The 18460-nt window shown below is 45.4% G+C and overlaps 1 protein-coding gene across 1 annotated transcript in view; it reads right to left on the reverse strand.

Annotated features, from left to right (window-relative positions):
* Positions 1-18460, reverse strand: part of Dnaaf5 (dynein axonemal assembly factor 5) — a 53090-nt gene that overhangs the window by 19827 nt on the left and 14803 nt on the right. Inside the window, exons 5-8 of the mRNA XM_027922777.2 lie at positions 9451-9683; positions 7422-7634; positions 3317-3460; positions 1860-2028 (exon numbers count right to left, since the gene is read on the reverse strand). Of these exons, the coding sequence (XP_027778578.2) occupies positions 1860-2028; positions 3317-3460; positions 7422-7634; positions 9451-9683 (759 nt within the window). The remainder of the gene's footprint in view (positions 1-1859; positions 2029-3316; positions 3461-7421; positions 7635-9450; positions 9684-18460) is intronic.

Below are 18460 nucleotides of genomic sequence, written 5' to 3' on the forward strand. Positions count from 1 at the left end.
GCACTGGCCACCAAGACCAACCATGGTGACTGACTGCTATGCTGCACAGAAGTCATAGGCTGACTTAGGCACCCTGGACCCAGGGTGTGATTGCAACATGCACACCTCAAAGTGGCACCACTTGGGGGAGCCACAGGATTGGCAAGGAAAGGGACAGTGGGGGCCTATAGACCAGAAAAGGCTGATTTGCTGGACAAGTCTGTCCACTTGGGAAATTGCAGGATATATGCAATGAACCACTGCAGCTTCTGTTAATGGAGGCATGAACACTCAGAGGTGCGTGTTCCACACTTGTAAGGAAGGGTCAGGCAGCATTGCTGTTCCTCCCAGAAAAAGCCCACGTTTGGGGGCCCTGGGAGAATAAAGAAAAGCTGAGGCCTCCAACTGCCAAAGCCACTTTACTACATTCTTAGCACCAACATGGCTGGAGGTGCTGAGCACCACAAAAAACCCATACGTATCTGAAATATACAGGCTATATAAAAGGCCATCAAATATTCCATTTCCAAAGTATATTATGAAAAATGTGTGCCTGAAAAGAACTGAACAGAAACTTCTCAAAAGAAGAAACAAATGGCCAACAAGCATGTGGCAAAATGTGCAACATCTCTAACAATCAGGGAAATTCAAACCAGAACTACACGAAGACTTCATCTCACTCCAGTCAGATGGCAGTGATCAAGAATACGAACAATAGTAAGTGCTGGTAAGGTGGCTGGCAGAAAGGAACACTTGTGCATTGTTGGTGGGACTGCAGATTAGTACAACCACTCTGGAAAGCAGTATGGAGGTTCCTCAAAAAACTAGGGATGCAGCCACCACATGACGTAGCCATCGCACTCCTTGGTATTTTCCCAAAGATCTAAAATTGGCATACTACGCGATACAGCCATCTCAGTGTTTATAGCAGCTCAATTCACAATAGCTAAATTATGGAATCAACCCAGATGTCTGTCAATAGATAAATGGATTAAGAAATTGTCATGTATATACATAAAATGGAGTTCTACTGAGTCATAAAAAAATAACAAAAATATGGCAATTTATGGTAAAAGGATGGAAATGGGGGATAATACCATGCTAAGTGGAATAAGCCAAACTCAGAAACTCAGAGGTTGATGTTTTCTCTTGTATGTGGAAGCTAGATTAAAATAAAGGAAAGGGGAGCTAAAGATGATATAAAGTACCAATCAAAAAGAGATGATATAAAGTACTGACCAAAAAGACTTGAGACAGGGTCTTTCTAAGTTGCTTAGGGCCTTGCTAAATTGCTGAGGCTGGCTTTGAAATTGTGATCCTCTGTCTAAGCCTCCTGAGCTGCTGGGATTACAGGCATGTGCCCCTGTGCTCCACTCTAAATTACGAGATGAGCAAAAGGAAGTCAAGTAGAGGAAGGGAATGGGAGAGGGGAGCGAGGACAGAAGGGAAAAGGGTTGGGGGGATCCTGAACGGAAATCGATTTCCATGCATGTATGAGTTTGTCTGGGTGAACACAACCACTATGCATAACTATAAATAAAGAGAGAGACAGAGAAAAAAAAAAAAAGACTATGTGCTGGGACAGACTCTGAAGAGTTACCACACTTCAAAACAGGCCTTTTGGGTTGGGTCTGAGGCTCAGTGAGAGCATTTGTAGCAAGTACAAGGCCTGAGTTCAACCTCCAGCACCACAAATAAAACCCCAAACAGGTCCTTGGCATCTCTGAGAGGTCTTGTCACAAGGCTCCTCTCCACAGGTAAGGTGACTGTCACTCTGATGCCCCAGTCAAATCAGATCAGTGACCTGCATCCTTGTTTGTGGAGAAGAGAGGTGGCTGTGGACTGAGCTGGGAGTTGGGCCAGCACCGTGCGGGGCTCACCTGACTGGGTGACAATCACACTGAACTGCAGCAGCTCTACAGAATGCACCGTCCAGTCGCTGTGTGAAGCAGTCAGCCGCTCCAGGAGGGGACCCATGTGTTTGCGATAGAGGTCCTGGCTGCTGGGGACATTCTCCACCGAGGCCAATGCATTCATAGTCTCCTGGGCCTAGAGGATACAAGTCACAGGTTAGTACGATTCTCATTTTTAAGACACATGCATTTATGACAGTTCAATGCCAGTGGCATTCAGGTTACAGAGCTCCAGGACACAACTGCTCAAGAACCTTCTGATGTCGGGTGCGAGCAGGGACTGGCCATGCACGGACTGGCTATGCACGGACATGGGGCCAAATAGTTTTACAGTACTAGGGATTGAACCCAGGGTGCTCCACCACTGAGCTACACTCCCAGTCTATTTCATATTTTTAGTTTGAGACAGGGTCTTGCATGTACCACTATGCCCGGTTCAAGTGGTTTAGAGACTATTTTCACCAGACTGTCCTTTCACCCTCCTTCACTTAGCTCTCCCATGCCCTCAGACCTCAAAGCAAATCAGGTATGCAAATGGCTCTGGAGGGGACAAGGGCAAGAGTGGTTAAATGTCAGGCTGGCCAGCCACCCATTCATTCACCTGAGCCTTCCTCCCCAGGTTCAAACACATGAGGAAGTCCTCCAGATCTTGGTGGCAGCTGCCCAGCAGCCTCTCCTGCCAGCACGTGGTGCTCAGCTTCCTTCCTGTGGCTCCCAGGCACTGCCTTGTTAGTGTTTATGGCCTCATTAGTGAGAAGCTGACTGCAAAGACACGTGCCCTTTGCAAAGGCTATTTTCAAAGGTATAAAAAAAAGTTTAAAGAGGCCTCAAGAAAGGAGAAGGAGGGCAGCAATCCCCTTCAATGTGAGGCTCCCTCTGGAAGGAGCCCATAGGCCACCTAAGTCTCCCAGAGAGAACCAGCCCCAGGGTTGCTGAGAAATGGTGCTGGAGAGGAACCACGTTCAGCTCCAGCCGGGGAGCAACACTCTGGGTCCCAAATGGTCCATGAACCCAGGGGCATTGGTGGATGAGAGACTTTTAGGTATAAATACAGTGCCAGTGGGACAGAAATAATCTTGCAGAGTGGATTGCCATTAGCGCTGTGCCATCGCTCTTCTCTCTAGACTTGCAGCCACACAGGCAAGTGTGCACTCCTGAGACCCCACTGATACCTGCAGGCCTGCGGTTGCTTCTTTGCCATAGCTCTGCGATTAAACAGTCTTCCCTTCTAGATGCTAAAATACTTCTGCAGGTACAGGGGACACCCCCATGACCACCTCATGCATGACTCATCCCAACTGTCCCACATTCCTTCATCTTGCTCACAGGGCACACCCCAAACCTGACATCCAGGTGTAGAGGAGGCCTGGAGAAGATGATCACATTTCCTTTACAGAGTATGGAAGGGTCTCTATCAGTCTCACCTTCTCTCCAAGGCCAGTGGCACCTGAGACAGCTATTATGGTCAGCAGCACCTCCATGAGCTGTAGGCTGGCTGCACTGCAGTCCTCCTGACATGTGGACACCAGTGCCTGCACACACAGCAGCAGGTGCTCCAGGTAGAGGCTCTGGAAGAGACCAGAAGACAGCACTCAGTGCCCCGCATGTGCCACCCTCGGAGCACACGGCCCATGTGCACAGCAAAACCAGAGGACTTACCTGCCACATCAGCCACCAAAGGGCACAGTTTAGACAGCACAGAGAGAGAACAGAGGCTGTGAGCTAAGGGCACAGCTCACTCTGTGAAATGCTTTTAAGTTACATTTTAGAAGTTCATGAATGTCAGTGACGTGTACTCTATGTTTACAAGAGAAATGACATGTATCTTGCATTCACTTTAAAATAACTCAGAGTTCTCCCTGCTCTCCAGAAGGGCTTTTTTTTTTTTTTTCTTTCTTTCTAAAGAGATGTAGAGGGAGGTTAAAGAACACAAAAGAGCTGCTGACAAAGTGAGGGGTGGCACACGGAGTGGCATTTCTCTACTTTTCCTGCTTTTATGTATTTATGAATATTTCCATAAGGCTAGGTTTTAACAGAAACAAAATTCTGTATTTCAAAAAGTGCTTCCTGATGCAGAAGGGCACTAAAGGCTGAGTGGGTCATACCATTTCCTTCTCAGCTTCAGGCACATCCACTACATAGTGTGGGTGGAGTGACAGGAGGGGCCGCAGCATGTGAAGACACCAGGTGCCGCAGGGTCCAAGAATCCTAGGCTTCTGTTCATATGTACTTTCTATGACATCCCTGTAGCATGACTATCTTATGCATGCTTCACAGAGTACAGAATGAACTGGGTTAGTGGTCACATACGTTAATTTATACATATGCTTTAGAAAAAATTGTACGTGTGTTTGAGGCAAATGCTTCATTTTTTATTTTATTTTATATATTTTTTTACTAATGGGGTATGAGCTCAAAAAAGTATGAAAATTATTTGGCTAGAAAACAGAAGGGGTTCTAAAATTTCATGACCCACTAACTAGTGCCACAGTGCGCGCAGAAATTCCCCTGCACCCAGCTCTGCTTTGACCCACGGACATCCTGATCTGCAGGGTGCCTGTCTGCCTAATCCCAGGAGCAGCTGCAGATTTCGGCTTTCATTCCACTCCTGATTTTCCCCATAGCCCTATTTCTTTTGGCCTGGATTTACTGATTGATTTCTAAGACTGCAAGGTGATATGGGCCAATGTCTAGGTGACCCGACACATAAATCTAAGGAGCCACCATTTTTCAACTAAATCAAAGGGAATGCGCTTTTAAAAGGTGTGCAATCCTCTTAGCTTTGGTGGAGAGGTCTCACCACAAACCCAAATGAGAGGTGGGTAGAGGGCTGCGGGCATCATCTGAGGAAACAGCAAGACCTTAGCATCCCTTGCTTTCCCAACTAATCAAAGGATGCTCCATGTCAGTCACCCAGAGGAGAAAAGACACAGCAGGGGACAGTGCTGTCTCTTGCTTCTGGAATGCTATCTGCAAAAAGTAATTCACTAGCTAAAGCACCAGAGGTTTCCCACTGAGGTAAAGTTATATCCCTGTTCATTAAAGAGGATGAATGAGCTGTGCTCACATTATAGCCTCATTTTGGTGACCTGTTGCTGATACATCCCAAGGACAAGAATCCAGTTTCCTTCAGTTGGGCCTAGGTACAGTGTCTGGCTCAGACATCAGAGAAGTACTTTTCACTACAGAGCCAGTCTCCCAGTGACCATGTCCAATCTAACTCACCGTGCACAAAATGGCTGCACAAATTCCTGTTTTAACATGGAATTTAGAAAATCTGGTGGTTTTTTGGGAGGAGTGGGGGGCGAGTAGAGTATACTAGGGATTGAATCCAGGGTGCTTAACCACTGAGCCACATACTCAGCTCTTCTTCTTTTCTTTTTTTTAATAATTTTTTTTTTAAGAGAGAGAGAATTTTAATATTTATTTTTCAGTTTTCGGCGGACACAACATCTTTGTATGTGGTGCTGAGGATCGAACCCGGCTGCACACATGCCAGGCGAGCACGCTACCGCTTGAGCCACATCCCCAGCCCAGCCCTTCTTCTTTTTAAAAATATTTTTAGTTATAGATGAGCAGACATAATACCTTTATTTTATTTATTTATTTTTATGTGGTGCTGAGGATCAAACCCAATGCCTCACACATGCTAGGCATGTGCCACTGAGGCACAACCCCAGTCCTGCTCAGCCCTTATTAGTTTTTGAGACAGGGTCTCACTAAGCTGCTGAGGTTGCCTTTGAACTTGCAATCCTCCTGCTCAGCCTCCCAAATTACTGGGATTACAGAAGTACACCTCTGTGCCCAGCTGTTTGCTCTTGAAAGACATTCTTAACCTGTTCCTATGGTCACTGAATAGTTCCAGGAAACACAAACTACTTCCCAAAGGATAGGACTCAGACACAGTGGGTGAGCTGCCCATGAATAGGAACTTAGCTGTGTCAATTCAGAAGCAACAATGACATTTGACCTGGATGTTTGTCCTTTCTTGCAAAAAACTTAAATCTGTTGGGAAAGGAGTAAAGTGACCTGAGTTCTTATTATGACCAAGTTTTGGCCTCAGGGTTGGAACATTTGGCCTATGCACTATCAACCTGGGTCAGAAAGGGGCCTCTCTGCATGAAAGGTCATTGAGTAAGTTTGTCCTGGATTGAACCAGAGATGAGGAGCCAAAAATACATCATGGCCCATGAGGTTCAAGTTCTCTGCTACTAGCACTGAGAAATGAAAAGATTATTTTCTTTGCTATTAAGTTTGTACATATTTAAACACCTGTATACATTTATTTATGCGCGTGCACACACACACACACACACACACACACACACACACACCCCTATATGTATTTTCTTCTAGAAAAAGAATGCTCCTGGCCTATAAATCTATATAAGGAACCAAAATCTTCTCAGAACTACTCAGAAGTAAAACTGCAGAACTTACATAGATTATGTGTTGTGTGAAGAATGGTTTTGGGGGAGAGCTGAAATGCAGCCAAAACCCCACCAATAGCAGCCGGTCCCCATTCCCTCCCGACCTCTGCTCTGCTTTCCTCTCTTGCTCATCTCAGATATGGCTTACAGGTTTCTTAAAGTGGATTATAAAGTGACTTAACTGTACGCCTCTCACTTGAGAACAGAGAAAGGGCCTGGACAGAGGACCAGGGGCTAACTGATCCCAGCTCCCTCTGGCCCAGCTGCTAAAAAACTTCAAGCCAGAGCATATGCTGCCTCTGGGGCATGCCCAGGCCTGTGGAGGACAGTAGGGCCCAGTCTCTTGATAGGAGTGTCTAGGGTGCATGAAGGATGCATCAATGGACAGGGTCAAGTCTAACATATCCAAATAAAATAGCCATTATTTTGTTTTCAGCAGAAACAATGACAAATTAATGTAAGTGATTGAGCCAACCCACCTAGTTTGTCTCAGCCTCAGATGAGAGGAATCACTGCTCAATTTAAGACAAGCTGTCTGCCTGCATGTCCTTGGCCAGCTACACCAAGGCTTTATCCAAATGCCAAGTGGCATGGGTAAGGAACAAGTGCTTGTCAATCACTAAGGATGCACTGCACGTTCCAAGTACAATGTGACAGATGTGACTCCTTCTCTTGGAGGTAGTCCAGGGTTCTCAGAGCTGTGCCACCAACCTTTGACCCTCTTTGGCCTGTGACCACCCACAGCAGCATGTTCTGGCAGACTGTCATGTCATGTCAATGGACATGTCTATCCTGTGCTGTCCAACAAGGTGGCTACTGGACACTTGACACATGGCCAGAGCAACCAATAAAAGGAAATTTTAGTTTAATTTTAACTAATTTAAATGGCTGTCTGTGGCTGGTGTCAATGGTACTGGACAAAGCAGTGAGGTCCCTAAACCAGAGGACCCTGGACATGTCTGCCAGGCCTGGTACAGACATGCTGCTGCCTGCTAACAAGCACCATCAGTAGTTACACTAGGACAGCCAGGTGGGACACCTCCGGACCCCCGTGCCAGGATGTGCTCTCCTTGCCTGCCCCTCCACTGCACCACCTTACGTTTTCAGATGCCTGGCAAATGTGGGCCTGGGCTAGCTCCATGGCGATGACCTTGAGGTGTGGCTGGAGGGCATCCTGTGGGCAGCCTCGAATGACTGAAGCAAGGACCAAAAGGCTAGAGGAAGAGGGTGCCTTCTTCAGCATCGACAGGATCAGCTTCAGAAACACTTCCGGGCTGACAAATGTCCCAATCAGTTCTGCGGACTTCATGCACTGTGTGGGGACATGGAAGACAACAGGGTTTGGAACACCTGGCCACACTGGGATTTAAAACACTGGGCTACACCTGGAGTTTGCAACACCTGGCCACTTCTGGGGTTTGGAACACCTGGCTACACCTACAGTTTGGAACATGGGGCCTCACCTAGGGGTATGGAACACCTGGCCACAACTGGGATTTGGAACACCGGGCCAGACTGGGGTTTGGAACACCTGGCCACACCTAGGGGTATGGAATTCCTGCCTACACCTCAAGCCTCTCATGATATCGGTGACCTGAACTTCTTATTGATAATTGGCACAACACACACAGCACCTCCACAGCCCAGATTCTACTTGGTAAGAGAAAGAACAACTGCTGAGATCCATAGCAACTGGGCTGATCTCAAGGCATCACACGTAAAGAACGTTAATCCCAAAGGCCACATGCTGATTCCATTTGTAAGACACTCCCAGGGTGATATAATACAGAGAGAGGGAGCAGGTGAGGGCTGCCAGGAGGTGGTGGCAGCAGTTGGAAGAGGCCTGTGGTACTGGATGGCCCTGTACCTGCTCCCATAGTGGTGCCCAGAGCCTATACAGGGATGAAGGGCATGCAGCACACGTGGTTTAGCGATGCTCAAGAGGTGCCCATCACCCTCACTTCTCATCCTTCGTAAGATTAGACAGAGATACAAAATAGTCATGTTCTTTGTGGGGAAAGTAAAAGCTTACAAGCTGTATAGAGACACAAACTGCATACAGCTTGGCTCTGTGAAGTGATAAACCTGAAGCTATATTTTGTAAAAGAATTTTTAAAACTGATGGTAGTTTTTTAAATTTTTGCTTATATTCTTTTTTGAATATTTATTTTTTAGTTATTATAGGTGGACACAATATCTTTATTTTTATGTGGTGCTGAGGATCGAACCCGGTGCTTCACATATGGTAGGCAAGCGTTCTACCTCTGAGCCACAACCCCAGCCCCCTGATGGTGGGTTTTGGAAAGTAAAAATACGTGACATGAGCTGGTCACAGTGGCACACACCACACCTGCAATCCCAGTGGCTCAGGAGGCTAAGGCAGGAGGATCACAAGTACAAGTCAGCCTTAGCAACTTAATGAGGCCTTAAAAGGCAACTTAATTAGACCCTGTCTAAAAAAACAAAAAAGGGCTGGGGATATGGTTCAGTGACATATACATATATGTGCATGTGTATAAATATATACAGAGGGAGAGTATGTGAAGGGTATGTATGTGAGAGAGAGAGGGGAAGAGAGAGAGAAAGGGAGAGGGAGAGAGAGACAGATGACATGAAAGTAGGCTTTAAATGGCTCATTTTTTTTTTGGCATTGAGGATTGAACCCAGGGGCACTTAACCACTGAGTCATATCCCTGCTCTTTTATTTATTTATTTATTTTTTTTAGTTGTAGATGGACACAATACCTTTATTTTATTTGTTTATTTTTATGTGGTTCAGGGGATCGAACCCAGTGCCTCACACATGCAAGGCAAACGCTCCACCACTGAGCCACAACCCCAGCCCTCCCTGCTCTTTTAAAAAAATAAAAAATTTACTTAGAGACAGGGTCTTGCTAAGTTGCTCAGGTTCTCGCTAAGTTGCTGAGGCTGGCTTTGAACTTGTGATCCTCCTGCCTCAGCTTCCAGAGCCATTGGGATTACAAGTGTGTGCCACCATGCCCAGCAGGAATGTTCTGTATCCTAACTGTGCCAGCCATAACACAATTACCTGCTTGTAACCCAGCCCTGCACACCCCAACAGGCTGAGACTCACCACCCATACACACAAATGGAAACAGGCCACTCACACTGCTGACCACTGCCTTCTCCTCGTCAGCACAGGCCTGTTGCAGGGTTCTGAGGATGATTTCCAAGTGCTGAGTGGTGTGGTCCTCTGCATGCAGCAGCAGTACTGGCAGGAGCTGTGCAGACTTCACCCTGGTCCCTACTACCCAGTCGGTGATGTCCCGACAGATGGCAGGAAGGACCTTGGAGAGGTTCCTGAAGACCAGCTCCCGACAACCTAGCCCAGGGCGGCTCTCTAGGGATCAAAAAGATGAGACCCATGAGTAGAACCCAGCAACTTGTGTGGAGAGCAACTTATGACACCTTATTCTAGGCACCTGAAGTCCTAAGATCTTACAAATTCAGAATGCCTCGAGATAGAATGAGGCCAGAGTCAGAATTCATCTTGAAGTACTGTTTATGGCTCTGCTGGAGCCTAAGTGATGCACGACAAGCTTCACACACTTAAAGTGTGCGTGTGATGAGCTCAGACAAAAGGACACGCCTGCAGAACCACCACCAACCCCTAGTCTCCAACACTGCTCTGCAGTGGCCGACCCTCCCCAGCAGCACTGACCGGCTCCCTAACACTACAGACCAGACTGCATTTTCTAACATTTTTATATAACTGGAATTGGACAGTGTATATCTTTTTTTGGTCTGGCTTCTTTCACGCTGCATAATCAAGGGACAGTGTGTCTGTTTCCTTTTACTGCTGAGAAGTACTCATGATTCGGATGTGCCAGTTTATCCACCAGCCATCTGCTCAAGAGCACAGTCGTTTCCGGTTTGAATGCTATGAACTTGAGTGTGCAGGTCCTTGTGTGGACACATGCTGTTACTTTTTTTTTTTTTTTAAAGTTGTAGTTAGACACAATACCTTTATTTTATTTATTTTTATGTGGTGCTGAGGATCAAACCCAGTGCCTCCCACATTCCAGGCAAGCGCTCTGTCACTGACCCACAACCCCAGCCCACATGCTGTTCCTTTTCCCTGGTAAATATCCAGCTGTGAAATGGCTGGCTCATGTGGCAGGTATGGTCAATGTCTTAAGAAACCACCTGACTGTTCTCTTTTTTTTTTCTGTGGCACCAGGAATTGAACCCATGGTGCTTAACCACTGAGTCACATCCCCAGCCCTTTTTTATTTAGAATTAGAGTCAGGGTCTTTCTAAATTCCTTAGGGCCTTGCTAAGTTGCAGAGGCTGGCTTTGAACTCGTGATCCTCCTGCCACAGCCTCCCAAGCTGCTGAAATCACGGGCGTGTGCCACTGTGCCTGGTTCTACCTGTTTTCTAAGGTGGCTGCTCCACTTTACATTCTGTCATCAGTGGGTGAGAGCTCGGCTGCTCCCCAGCCTCTGACTTTAGTAGGCTCAGAACGCTGGGTGGTCCTTCCTGCAGTCTGACCTGCAGCTCTCTGATGACAAATAGCTGTGAGCAGCACTTTGCAGCTTGTTTCCTGTTATCTTTCTTGGTGATGCGTCTTTTCAAATCATTTTTGCCCATTTAAACAAGTTAGATCGTTTTCTTTGAGTTTTGAGATTCAAAATTTGGCATACGAGTCCTTATGCATATAATTTGCAACGGTTTTTTTTTTGTTGTTTAGTATTAATTTTTTAGTTTTAGGTGGACACAATATATTAATTCACATTTATGTGGTGTGGAGGATCGAACCCAGTGCCTCATGCATGTGAGGCCAGCACTCTACCACTGAGCCACAATCCCAGCCCCTTGCAACTGTTTTCTCAGTCTTTGGCTTGTCTTCATTCTCTTAACAAAGTCTTTAAAAAAAGCAAAGGTTTATATTTTGATGAGGTTCAATTTATTACCCATTCTTTTATGGACTGTGCTTTTGATGATGTGTCTAAGAAAGCTTGCCTGACCCAAAGTCACACTAAGGCTTTATCCTAGAAGTTCTTAGGTTTGAGTTTTACATCTAGGCACATAATGTATGTAATGGCCAATCTGAATTGTCAACTTGATTGGATTAAGAGATGCCAATGATTAAGAGGCTTACAGTGTGTCAATGAGGGTGTGTTTGAGAATGATTGGCATGTGGGATAGCCAATTGAAATAGAGCCCCTCCCTAAGCGTGGGCAGCACTGTTCAGTAGGATGATGGCTTGGATGAAATAAAAATTGGAAGAACAAGGAAACAGCAGCAGTTGCAAGCTCAATTCTTCTTGAACGGGTTCTTGACTGCTGCTGCAATCATCTTAGGATATCAGACTTCTGCTTCTTCACTCTTCCAAAGCAGACTCTGCCAGTGATTCTCCAGAAGCTTTCAGTCTTGGACTAGGGTAGCACCATTGATTCCTCTTGTTCTGGGGCTTTAGGCTCTTGGACTGTGCTGATTCTTCCCAGCTGTCCAGCCTGCAGGTAGCCATTATGGACCATCCAGCTTGAGCCAACCTAATAAGTTTCCCTTTTATAACTATACTTCCTGTTGATTTTGTTCCTCTAGAGAACCCTAATGCAATGTATCTTGGATTGCTTATTTATTTATTTACTTATTTTAGTGCTGGGAATTGAACCCAGGGTACTTTTCCACTGAGTCACATCCCTCACCCTTTATTTTGAGACAGGGTCTTGCTAAGTTGCTTAGGGCCTAAGTTGCTGAGGCTGGTTTTGAACTTTCAATCCTCCTGCCTCAGCCTCCAGAGCCACTGGGATTACAGGTGAGTGTCACTGCACCTGGCTTGGGTTGCTTTTTGTGTATCACACAATGTGTAGACTCAAGTTTACTCTTTGGCCTGTGGACAATCCAATCACAACAGCATCATTGTTGAGAGACCTTTTTTTTTTTTTTCCCTCTGCAAAATTGCTTTGACTTTTGTCAAAATCCAGTTGTCTACATATGTCTGTTTCTGGATGCCCTACTCTGTTCCACTGACCTACCTTTTGCCAAAAACCACACTGTCTGGTTTTCCGTAATTTCATAACAAGTCTTAGAGCCAGGTAGTGCTAATCTTCCAGCTTTGTTATTCACTTACAAAGTTTTCCTGGTTTTGGTCCTTTATATCTCCATGTGAATTTTAGAAAAAAAAAAAAAAAAATTGTTGATTTCTACCAAAACAGCCTTTGAGGACTATGATTAACAGACTTTGACCTTAAAAATTCAAAACAACACTAAAGATAGCAACGAAACCATGACATGTCAGAATTTAAAGTGTATTTAAAAGAAGAACAGCTTGTACTATAAAAACCCACTTTTAACTTTTATTCTCATTATTTTTCTCTTTTTATACCATATATTAGAGAATTAGTTCCAAATGATTCAAATTCTGTTGGCTATTTAAGTGAGCTTGTCATGTATATATTTTTTAAACAAAGGGCCAAAGCACAAATAACCATTCTCCTACTGACAACGGAGAAGTCTGGAAACAAGGGAAATGCCCAACTGGGGCAGTTGGGAAGGGTCTGTTGGCCACTGAAGTTTGGGCCTGCAGAGTATTTTTAAATTGTTTGTGCTATGTAGGTTCTGAAGCCTCATTTTCTGTATTTATTACAGCAGACATAATATTCTTTTGGACTAGTGTCAGCAGACTGTGGCTCATGAGCCATTCCTGGATGCTGTCTGTTTATAAAGTTTTATTGGGACACAGTCTTGTCCACTCAATCACTACCATCTGAGCTGCCCCGACATCACAATGGTAGCTGCTCCAGGCCTGGGAAACAGGCTGCCTTTCATAGAAAAGTGCAGACCACTCACTCTGGTCTCCAGCACAGAAACTTCCAACACAGCAGCTGCTGCCACATGTGGCTGTTAAAACTTCAGCTCATAACATGTATATGCATAAACAACTTTGGTCTTTAGTCGCATGTTCCTATCCCAAGTGCTTGTCAGCCACGTGCCCAGTGACTGCTGCATAGGACAGCACAGAAGCAGAACACTCTGGCAATGCAGAGGGCTCTGCTGGTCAGCACCACTCCAGGTGACGGCAGTTTGCAGACTGATTTTAACAGCGACAGAGAGAAGGGTATTAGGAAAAGGTCCCAGTAGTTCCTTTCTTCTCATTAAGACTATGATGAACATCTGTATGTAAATATTTTTATATATCTGATTGCTTAAAATGCTAAAAATGGAATAGTTGGGTCAATGAGGATGTATATTAGGATCCCCAAATAGAGCCTGTACCAATCTATTTTTCCATAAGGAGCACCACTCTTTAAAAATGGGACTTTTGGGCTCTGGTTGTGGCTCAGTGGTAGAGCACTTGCTTAAGCATGTGTGTGGAACTGGGTTTGATCCTCAGCACCACATAAAATATACATACATATAAAATACAGTTATTTTAAAAATGGAGGGGGCTTTTGCTTTCCTTTCCTAAAGAAGTAATACAAAACCAGATATATTCAAGCAGCTCCAAGATAATGAAGAAGCTATATCTTACCCCTGCCCTGCCCAATTCCTTGTCCCCTCCCTGGAGACTACACCCCACCCCTTCCTGTGCAGCCCTGAGAATGGTCTGAGTGCAGAACCACAAACGAACCCTGCCCTCTCTACAGAAGTGACAGCACAGGGCTGTTCTCATTACCCAGGGTACTGAAATTTCCCCACCAGCATAAGGTATCCGAAGCTCCATCTACCAGCCCGTAAGCCCTGCTACCATAAGCTGTTTGCACACACTTTTGCACATGTGGGTGGGCACAGTTACAGGACTGACTCCTAATCCCAGCAGAACTTCTGGGTCAAGATATATGTGTGTTTTCTTTATTTATCTAGCATGTTCATCTGCTATCTGCCCAACATGTCCAAGACTGTGCTCAGAATCAAAAAGGGGCAGATGACTCTGGGCTAAATTCAACTGCTCATTTGATATGGTGAATTCAAACAACTGGTACCTAAGTTTCCAAAGTAGTAATTTCCAAAATTATCAGGCTGGCAGAATGAAACTTTCTTTCTCCATATCTCAAAGTGGTTTCCATGGGAATATATAAACAAAATGAACAGGATTTAAGGTATAAACAATCTTAGTTTGTTCTGTGAAATCACCAAGAATCAAACAATAAAAACAAATGTCAAGTGATCAAGCACAGACACATGCAGAGCTGCAGCTGCGGAGACAGGCAGGCAGAGCCAGGCAGTGGCTCTGGTCTCCCTTCAAGAGCTCCATCATGTCCACACTCCATTCAGATTCCTGTCCTCTGGCACCCTGCTGTCAAGCTGGTCATCCCCCAGGGGTGGCCTCACCTGCACCTCTACCTGCACCCTCAGGCAGCAGTGGCTCCCGTGAGGTTCGGTGAGCTGGCCACAATGCCAGCCCGAAGGCTCCACCCACACTGCCCACAGCCCTCACAGCCCACGTGGTGCTGCTCTGGTTCAGGATGCAACTGGGAGTTCAACTCTGCCTCCTGCAGCGTGGTGGACAGATGGGACTCAGCTCCCTCCAGTGGGGGGTCCTCAACAAGCACTTGCTGAATGCATAAGCAGATGGTTAAACTGATGCTTTAGGGGAGCTTCCTAAAGCAGCTTCCCTGGACATAACTTTCGTCCTAGAATTCTCCCCTTTAGTGTGACGGCTGAGCCGAGGTAAATATCCACAGCTGTGCAGTCACTACCCCAGTCCTGTTTAGTGCCACCTGCCATCCTAAGAAGTCCCATCTTTAGTTAATACCAGTCCCTGTGCCAGCCCTGGGGCCAGGGATCTGCATCCTGTCTGTTGGTTTTGTCTTTTCTATGAAATTTTCATAAAAGGCTTCTTTCGCTTAGCATGATGTGGGGGATTCACCCATGCTGCTGTGTGTGTCATGCACCTTTCCTCTGTTTTGCTGACATCCACTGTCTGGACACAGCTCCTGTTTATCCAGTCACGTGCTGGCTGGCACATGGGTACTTCCACTTTGTCAGTCTCCTGAGGAATGCTGCATGAACGCTCACCAACAAGGCTCAGATGGACATAAGTGTTCATTCCTGTTGAGTGTTACCTAGGGTGGAAGAGTGGATTGTGTGTGTGCATGCATGCGTGTGTGTGTGTGTGTGTGGTGTGTATATCTGACAGGCTAAGAAGTGGCAGTTGGGCTCCAAAGTGGCTCCACCCCTTGCCCTCTACCAGTGATGCATGAAGTCTCCAATTTTTCTTTTCTTTTTTGGGGGGAGGTACCAGGATTGAACTCAGGGACCCTTGACCACTGAGTCGCATCCCCAGCCCTATTTTTTGTATTTTACTTAGAGAGAGGATCTACATGAGTTGTTTAGCGCCTCGCTTTTTGCTGAGGCTGGCTATAAACTCATGATTCTCCTGTCTCAGCCTCCCAAGCCGCTGGATTACAGGCGTGTGCCACTGCACCACGCAAGGCTCCAATTTTTCTACATCCAAATTCCTTTCCAGATTTGGCTATTTATTTGTTGATTTACAAAACGTAATTTGAGGTCAGTTTCTGTCTATCATGCAGCCCTGGTAGCAAAGGCAAACACAGAGAAAGTGCCCTGAGGCCTGAACAATCATTAACTTAAGTCCAGAGTCCAGAACTGCCAGGTCAGATGCCCAGAAAGCTCAGCAATTATCTATTAATCTTTTCTTGAAAACATAATTGCGGCACTTTAGTGAGCCAAAAAGTGTGAAAAGACAATGTAAGTGGACAGCACCTACACCAGAGAAGACACGGGCGCCTTGGCTGCGCTCTTGCAGAGCATAACTGACAACTCAATTAACAAGCTTATTCAACCTTTAGCAAATCAGACGTGATGCAAATATTTGCAAAGCTGACTCATTTTCATAATTGAAACAATGGGACCTGATGGCAATGGGCAACTGGCAAACTTTGCCAAAATACAGTGGAAAAGGTGAGAAAGTGCCAAGGAGCCCAGAGTTGCGGAGAGAAGGAAATGCCACCTGGGGGAGGGGGCTCAGGACTCAGTTAGGGTTAGAGTTCATAGTTGGGGGAAGGCAAGAGGTGTCGAGGGTCTGGGAATCAGTTCTTCTGCATGGGTATGGGCTGGCAGGACAGTGTGGCAAGACCAGAGCGTACTTAGTGACAGCATAAGTTTCAAACATCAGAACCAGCTCCAAATGAGCATTTCCAGCTGGTTCTGGGGCCATGTGGTGCTGCCCGCTGCTCTGGATCCGATGACAGCAACCTTCCTTTATCCCTACCACTGCTCCTCTTTCCAAGAAGAATGACTAGAATGCTTTAAAAAAAATAATTAAAAATGGCATACCAGGCATGTGGTACCCACCTGTAATCCCAACAGCTTAGGAGGCCAAGGCAGGAGGATTACAAGTTTAAAGTCAGACTCAGAAACTTAGCAAGGCCTTATGCAACTTAGCAAGACCCAGTCTCAAAAGTAAAAAAATCAAAAAGGATGGGATGGAATCAAACTAAAAAGTTTTTTTCTCAGCAAAAGAAACAATCTGTGAGGTGAACAGAGAGCCTACATCCTGGGAGTAAATCTTTACCCCTCACACATCAAATAGAGCACTAATCTCTAGGTATATAAAGAACTCAAAAAGCTAAGCACCAAAAAAACAAATAAACCAATCAACCAATGGGCCAAGGACCTGAACAGACACCTCTCAGAAGAGGATATACAATCAATCAACAAATATATGAAAAAATGCTCATCATCTCTAGCAAATCAAAACTACTCTAAGATATCATCTCACTCCAGTCAGAATGGCAGCTATTATGAAGACAAACACCAATAAGTGTTGGAGAAGATGTGGGAAAAAAGATACACTCACATATTGCTGATGGGACTGCAAATAGGTGCACTCATTATGGAAAACAGTATGGATATTCCTTGGAAATCTGGGAATGGAGACACCATTTGACCCGACCCAGCTATCCCTCTCCTCGGACTATACCCAAAGGATTTAAAAACAGCATACTACAGGGACACAGCCACATCAATGTTTATAGCAGCACAATTCACAGTGGCTAAATCTAGGAGCCAACCTAGATGCCTTTCAGTGGATGAATGGGTAAAAAAAAATATGGCATATATACACAATGGAATTTTACTCAGCAATGAAAGAGAATAAAATCATGGCATTTGCAGGCAAATGGATGGTGTTGGATAAACTAATGCTAATTAGACAATCCCCCAAAAAACAAATGCCAAATGTTTTCTCTGATATAAGGAGGCTGACTCATAGTGGGGTAAGGGAGGGTGAACATGGGAAGAATAGATGAATTCTAGATAGGGAAGAGGAGAGGGAGGGGAAGGGAGGAGGCAGGGATTAGCAAGGATGGTAGAATGTGATGGACATCATTATCCAAAGTACACGTATGAAAACATGAATTGGGTGTCAACCTACTTTATATACAGAGATGAAAAATTATGGTATATATGTGTAGTAAGAATCGTAATGCAAAAAAATAAAATACAAAGTACATGTATAAAGACATGAACTGGCGTGAACACACTTTATATACAATGATATGAAAATTATGCTCTATTTGTGTAATAAGGATTGTAATGCATTCCGCTGTCATGTATTTAAAAAAATAAAATCAATAAAGAAAGATTTAAAAACAAACAAACAAATAAATAAATAAAAAGGGATGTGGCTCAGTGGTTAAGCACCCCTGGGTTAAATCCCCGGCACCAACCAACCAAACAAACAAAAACACCATTCAGTCACTGAGAAGCAACAGCTGATTCTGATGAATGTTTTTCTGGTGTGTTCTACAGGGCAACGGTAGAACATGTCACTGAACTGTAGAACTGTCCCATAGGTGAAATACCTCACATATATTTACCACAGAGAGCACAATGACCTCAGGGTGACGACAAAGAGGGCTCTGAGGGCAAGGGGTCTTAAGGGTTGTCCAAGGCCTTCTCAGAGCTGGCTTCCTCTGCTGGGGGGAGGTGCAGTAATGCACCCTACACTGACCTGTAACTCTTCTCCCTTATGCCACTGACACGGCCACCTGTACTTTCACTGCTACCACTAACTAGGTCATTGTTCTGACAAGCTGGGTTGCAGTTTTGCTATGGAGCTGGTGGGTGCCCCATGAGCTGGTACAGAGCACCCCAATACCCTTTGCACAGACCCAGCTGTACCCAGGAATTGGGAACTTGCCTG

This window comes from Marmota flaviventris, chromosome 19 (assembly GCF_047511675.1).
Source record: "Marmota flaviventris isolate mMarFla1 chromosome 19, mMarFla1.hap1, whole genome shotgun sequence".
Lineage (NCBI taxonomy): Eukaryota > Metazoa > Chordata > Mammalia > Rodentia > Sciuridae > Marmota > Marmota flaviventris.